The sequence below is a fragment of the Coenobita brevimanus genome, chromosome 81 (genome assembly GCF_032717465.1).
Source record: "Coenobita brevimanus isolate Jiangsu-jjx chromosome 81, ASM3271746v2, whole genome shotgun sequence".
In the NCBI taxonomy this organism is placed as follows: Eukaryota; Metazoa; Arthropoda; class Malacostraca; order Decapoda; family Coenobitidae; genus Coenobita; species Coenobita brevimanus.
Genome location: NC_137034.1, coordinates 14357075 through 14364414, shown reverse-complemented (window position 1 = coordinate 14364414; position 7340 = coordinate 14357075). Strand labels below are relative to the sequence as shown.

At 40.9% G+C, this 7340-nt stretch overlaps 1 protein-coding gene across 1 annotated transcript; it reads left to right on the top strand.

Annotated features, from left to right (window-relative positions):
* The first annotated feature begins 166 nt into the window (after window positions 1-166).
* On the top strand, window positions 167-523 carry LOC145409492 (uncharacterized). Its single transcript, XM_080279883.1, has one exon. The coding sequence runs from the start codon at window positions 167-169 to the stop codon at window positions 521-523; it is 357 nt and encodes a 118-aa protein (XP_080136009.1).
* Window positions 524-7340: the final 6817 nt, after the last annotated feature.

The following is a 7340-nucleotide window of genomic DNA, read 5'->3' as shown; positions in this document are numbered from 1 at the left end:
ATATATATATATATATATATATATATATATATATATATATATATATATATGATTGTTTTTATAGGTATGGCAGCCGCAACAAAGGATAATTCTGTTGAGCTCATAACCCAAAGAGGCAGAATCATTGGTCATTGGGAAAGAGGTGCGTCAACTAGGGACATTGCCGATGACGTTGGCGTGTCTCGTACGAACAGGTCAGAGGTGGATCTCAAGGTGGCAAGAAGAACGGTCGCTTGCTAACAAACCAAGGAGAGGTCGCCCACGGGTCACAACACCCCAGCAGGATGCGCAAATAGTAGCAGCTAGTCGGACTAACTCCAAGAAAACGGCTGTCAGCATACCTCGTGATCTACAGATCCAGTGCACTCCTCAGACTACGAGACGACGACTGCGTGAGAATTCCATCAACTGTCATGTCCCCGCATGTAAAGAAGTATTAAACGAAAACCACCGAGAAACCCGCCTTGGCTTTGCCATGCAATACCTTGGTGTGGATGTCAATTTCTGGAATAGTCATTTTTAGTGATGAATCGTATTTCACCTCAGTGGAGGCATGAGCAAGGCACTGCTGGCGACGAATCGGCACGAAGTATGATGCTGAGAACATCCAAGAGAGAGCCAAGAGCGGAAGAGTGGGTAAAAACTACTGGGGTTGGATGTGGGTTTATGGGCCAAGGGAATTACTTGACCTGGACGGCAGATTCACTGCCAGAGACTACATTAGTGTATTGGAGGACATCATGTTGCCAACGGTTAGAACAATGGCCATTCCTGACCCAGATCCCATCATGTTTGTCCATGACAGAAGCCCCTTTCATACTGCCCATATTGTCAATGAGTGGTTCACAGAGCATCCTGATACAATTTTAATAGACTGGCCAAGTAAGGGGTGCGACATAAACCCGACAGAAAATCTATGGGGGATTGTGAAGGAAGAGATTGAATTTGGGGCAGTTAGGGACTGCAATGCCAAACTCCAAACTGTAACGAACGTTTGGGAATCGATACGTCGGAGGCCCAGCATTTGCCAACGTCTGGTGGAATCTATGCCAAATCGCATCAACGAGGTGGTTGACAGACACGGTGGTTGGCCACGCTACTGATATCAGTTTGATTACTGGATTTATAGTGTGGGAGATGCACGTAAATACTGTTTAACGTAAGGCATTATATTCTGTATAAATAAACTATACTATTTATTGCAAGGAATAACCTCGTCCATGGTAAAAATGTTTTCTATTAGTTTACAGTATTCAGTGCTTGATATTAATTTTGTGTTTTGTGTGTGTTACAGACAACATTATTTTTAATGCATTTGGAGAAATGTATCAGATGTGTAAATTAATATTATTATTTTGATAATGACTGACTGTGCTTTGTAAGGCTGCATTCATTATCCCAAATTTAATCTGTAACCAAAAAATAACTTTATTTACACATATAGTGGAATACTATACCGGTAAAATGGTAATAGGATACATTGTTTGTCAGTTTATCATACGAGACATACACAATGTGCGTGAGAGAGAGAGAGAGAGAGAGAGAGAGAGAGAGAGAGAGAGAGAGTTACGTTGGTTGTAATAAATCACGACATAGTGTATGTTCGTCGGTATCTATAGAGGTTTTCACTTTCTATACAGTGCAGATATATGATGTCTGTATCTATGTTTATAATTCAGCATAATGAAACATGTGGTAAATTATGAAACATACTAATAATCTGTGTTATTTCATGGGAATAAACAAAACTGTGATGATTTGTAATATTCCAAATATTGGTCGTTTGGGAATACATGTTGGGGTTTGGTGTGAGCAGGGAAACATTTAAGGGATATTTACCAATGAAGAAGCTGTGACAAGCTTATGCAATACAGCGTGCAGAATATAGTATGTCGTTACAAGGTTAACAATGTCCTTGATCTCTGTGGCTGATCATAATAACAGGATTATGATAACATATCTTACAGCTTATGTGATTATTGATATGACTCAATAGCTACGATAATCATAGAATTATCATGATAATCTTACCGACAGCATTTTTCCAGCACACTTTATTATATATTACAGTCACTAGCATTGTCATGTCGTCCGTATAATTTTATCAACTTAGCAACATTAATACAACAGGTAGTAATATGCTTGTATACAATTATGGATACGAATAACGCCACGCGACCACAGTAACGAATACTTCCCTTTAATCTGCCCTTCTGGTCAACACCCACTCCTTGTTATCCCCTGTAAAACTGTAACCTCTGCAGACATAAAAAGTTCTCGTCAATTATCGGGTTACATTACGTAGCCACGGTTACTTGAGTAATGTCGTTTTCACTGGCTAACACATATATGAACCAGAATAATGCTAATATGTTTCTAACATTGAATCATCAGTAGTAAGGTTGATAATTAATACAAAGGTTAATGCCCATATGAACTACAATATCATCATTTTATCAAAGGTTATTACCAAACATCGTCATACGGTAGGCTATCCCACCCCAATGCCACAAAACCCACCCCAGACTCCGCCCCACCCCTTCACAGTTTGCCCATACGGAGCTGCCACATGTCGGCGGGACAATGTGTCGTCTGGTGATTCGATTCACGGACTGCGAACCCCAGGCTTCACGACGCCCTCAGTGAGGCGACAGTACTTTTGTTGGTGGGTGTACAGTTAGAGTAAATCTGTTAACATTAACCCTTTAATGACAACAGGTCTCATCTAAGATGATTAAAATCATTCAGCGATTGCAAGGTTATATGCGAAAAAAGAAACGCCGTTGTCTACTGCAAGGGTTGATGATTATTTTTATTTTTCAATTATCAGAGGGTTTTATGTGGACTAAAATCATGTCCCTATAACAAGAATGCCCCCTCCCCCCCCAAAAAAAAAAAAAAAAAAAAGTTAAATTACATAAATAGTTTAGGCAGAACCAGATAATAAGGCCAGCAATTCGGTGTGGTCTGTGCATATCATAACTCAAGTCAACATCGATGCTTGGGGGAAAGTAATTGCATCAACACTAAATTACTATTTCAGTTCCGCCATTTAATCATGCAAATCCATCCCATAAAATACATGAGTGGGATTTATTTGACGGTTGCGGGGATTTGTATTATAATGAAAGGAATGTAATTAATTTAATTGTGGGTTGCCAAAGGTAGTGATATTAATGAGGTCAACGATACAGCACAAGAGAAGATTGGCTGTCATCAGTTATGCTCTAGTTTGATTGCACGTAATTAGGGACAATGATTAACCCTTTTATATGAATTATTAATAGATGAATTAGAGATATAACTGTTCCACTGATAATTTAAATTTTGTAGTATAGCCTTACACCGCATAACCTCCCCCTCCTCCCCCCGCATGCCATTGTCTCGGCAATTCACCTGTTACCAGTGACCTGGCCAATAAAGACATTCAGGGCCAGAGTGATTCCCCAATCGATGACAATGTGGAGGACAAAGTTTACATAGCATTAGAGGAAGAAACAGCCAGAAATGATGATCAGGTAATGTGGCAAAAGAAGGTCAGGTATGGTGATGAGTTAGTGAAACAATGCTTATAATGCCTATATTACTGTTTGAAAACCAATATACTCTTGTACTACATATAAATTCGTACCAAGTAAATAAATAAATACCGTTTATGAGTGGTGTGAAATAGTTACCCTCCCATAGAACTCGTTTTCTTTGGTGCCAACCTGTTAGAAAACCCAGTCAGGTAAGGAGGTACTGCTACCTGGATCGAGTATTTTAAACCTCAGGTGAGCGATTTCTCTATGAATATCGATGTTTTTCACCAAAAGCGGAGGTTTTAGCCAAAAAAAAAAAATCGAAAATTCTTCGGGATTGGGGGGTGTCAGAGGTGAGAAATAGTTAGAGACGTGACGGGTTAATTACAAGGAGTTTCAGTAAGCCGAATGGAAACGACTGGTAGTGATTCCGTTTTACCTTAACTTGGCCCAAATTTTCGTCCTTTTGCAGCTTATTTCCAGTAGGTCGTTGGAGGAAAAAGGCTATGCTATGGCTGTACATCCTTTCCATAGCACATCCTCGTGACAAGCATCATATTCCAGTGTTAACTTCTCTCTGCAGCTCAGAATTCAGGACGAAGAGATGGCAATTATGGACCAAGTTGGAGTAAAGCAGTGTAGTAAGGAAATAAAATGTCACCTCAGGGAGTTTAAATAACGTAGTCTTGTTAATTTCTTCACAGTTATAGATCTTCCTAAGTTCAATATAACTGACTTCCTTTGAAGGTAAATAAGATGGTTTGGCAACAGCAGAATGAGATAAACAAAGGCAGCCTCACAGTAAAGGAGCTCATGGACATTCTTTATAATGCCTGCACTAAGAGAGGGATGCTGTATTGGGACTCCTTCACGCGGTGGCACTGATATAACGGGGCTTTCCTTGCTCGGTTATGCACATTTTTTTAATGCATGAAAGAAGGAATCAAAGGCCAAAAGCCCGAAAGATTTTCTCCCAGGAAAAAAAAAAAAAAACAAGATATAAGAGCTAAATTCAAGATCTGTTCATTTTGAGATGCCTGGACACACTGCGTTTGGAAGACTGGAGTCATAAACAGTAGGTAGTACATGTAGAGGAAGACAGTTCCAGAGATGACATGTTGCATACATGAAGGACTGGGAGTAACGGATAACTCCTGCATTACCGACCTGGACAGAAAAGGGATGAGAGTTTGTTGCTAGATGGGTACTATGAGCTCGTGGAAGTTGTGGAGGGATGCAAGCAGACAGCTGAGGTGCAATGACCATTGAAGTAGCAATAGAAAAAAGAGAAAGATGCAACAGAGCAGCGAAGAGACTGAGGTTCAAGGGAGCCAGTAAAAGGAGGAAAGTTAACGAGACGAAAAGCCTTTGACTCCACCTTGTGGAGAAGAGCTGTATGTGGGGAGCCTCCCCACGCATGAGAGTTGTACACTCCACAGAGGCAAATGAAACCAATGTATAAAGTCAACAACTGTGCAAGGGTAAAATAGGCACGGAGTCGGCTTAGCACACCTAATCTCTTGGAAGTTGACTTTACAAGTGAGATAATATGATTTTTCCAAGATAAATCCCGAGAGAACGAAAAACCAAGTATGTTTAAAGATGATGCAAGACTGGGTTGGATATTGGTAAAAATTAGAGGATACTTCTGTGTAAGATTTTGGAGAGTTAGGGGGGCGCAAAATCTGTAGAGGGACGGCCTGCAATCCTAATGGACTCAGGAACGATTCCCGGCTAGGGCAAGGAACAGTTTAAGGATTTGAATTTTGTAAAACGCAGACTTTTCTGATCTACTAGATGACCACCTACATGTGATAAAAGTACCCTCACTTATACCAGTACATCAGTCCTGTATGAGGCAGCCAAAGTCTGTATTCAATATGGATGGCGGGTGTTAGCGCCGAAATGGTGACATGTGGAGATGTAGGAGGACTACTGGGCCCCAAGAAGGACTACTGGGACTTGGAGATAGGCCCTGATGCCTTTGCCCAGAGTCGGACATATAAAAAAAAAAAAGTAAACTGAGTTTTAGAAGGATAAACACAGAAAGATTATTTTTACCCCAATTAAGGATGTAAGCAAAGTCAGGCATGTTGTGTGCTTTATCCCTTGTTTGTTGAAGTAACTGGGTGCAGCGAGAAGCAAATGGGAAAGTGAAGAATGGAACCATCAGCATATGTGTGGATAGGGTTAGATGTACGGCTTAGAATGTCATTGATGAATAGAAGGAAGAGAGTTGGTGATAGGACAGAGCCCTGAGGAACACCACTATTGCCATCTCTAGGAGAAAAATGGTGACCGTTTACTACAGCAGCTATAGAACGACCAGAAAGGAAGCTAAAGATGAAAACACAGATAGGTCAGACACTGTAAGAGGGCAGCTTTGATATTAAAGATTTATGCCAGACTCAACTGAAAGTCTTTGAGATGTGAAATGCAATGGCAAAGCTTTTGCCAACGTCCCGAAGAAGGATGACCAGGAGTCTGAAAAATAGATGAGAAAATCACCAGTGGAGCATCCTGCCAGAATCCATACCGACGATTAGAAAGGGGGTTGTGACTGGAAGGGTGCATTAAATTAATTTTGTTAAGAATTGATAAAAAATAAAATAAAACTGAACTACAAGATGTTAAAGTAACTGGGTGATAGTTAGAAGGCAAGGAATAGTCACTCTTCCTTGGGACAGGCTGAATCAGAGCAAACTTCCAGGAAGAATGAAAGGTTCAAGTTGACAGAAAATGGCGACAAAGTTTACCTAGGCAGGGTGTAAGCACAGAAGAACAGTTCTTGAGGACAACAGGAGGGACCTCATCTTAGCATGATTCTGGGTAGACACATAAAAGAGATGAGATTCAATGGTGGGTTGGCTCCGGTACCTTTGTATGCCTACTCCTTGTTGTGGACAGCATTAGAACAAGTGTGATTAAACCATTTTTTTTGTATTAGTCACAGGATATGAGAAAAGAATGTATGCTTCCTTGCCAGAGAGCATAAGCTCCGTAATGCATGAAACAAACTCAGATGACTCTCGACAATGGAAGCAATAGTCACTCCAGGGAAAATCAAAGAAGCACTGCCTGAGGGCCACCCAATCAGCAGCCCCATAGTGCCACAGGCCTTATTGGAGCGGTAGGACAGATTAAGATGATAAAATTATGATCAAAGGAGCCCAACGGAGAGAAAAGATTAAGAGTTTAAGCAGAAGGATTAGTTGTAAGGAAGATGTCAAGTATTTGGAACTTTATCCAAAGCAGTCAGGGATACGGGTAGGGTGCTGTGCTAGCTGTTTTAGGTCATTAAGGATAGAAAAGGATCAGCAAAAGGAGAGGAGAGCCCAAGGTGACGGTAAACATGGAAATCACCTGCAATGGAGACATAAGAGAACTGGGAAATTGATAGAAAGTGTTCCATCTTAGAAGCATGGTAGTCGAAGAATTTTTCATAGTAGAATTAGGGTAGAAATAAACGGCACAGATATATTTAGTCAGTTAATGACAAGATAGTCGAAGCCAGGGAGTAGAGAATTCGGAAGATTCAAGTTCAGGAATATGAGAGCAAGAAACATTGCGTACACATACACAACAGCCACCCTTGGCTTTGAAATGAGTATAGAACAAGTAGAAGGATACGGAGAAGGGTTTGTTGTCAGTTGCCTCAGACAGTTGATCTTTGTGAGGGTGAGAAGGTGGGGTTTAGAGTAGGACAGATGCTGCTAAATAGAGAGAAGGTTAGAAGAAAGGCCACAAATGTTGCAGAAATGAAGTGAGTCAGACAGTGGTCCCATGCATCCCGCTTGGTCGTCCCCGGGAGAGGGGAGG

What these genes read in the sequence shown, in the direction of transcription:
- LOC145409492 (XM_080279883.1), top strand. Translation starts at nt 167, where the DNA reads ATGACGTTGGCGTGTCTCGTACGAACAGGTCAGAGGTGGATCTCAAGG.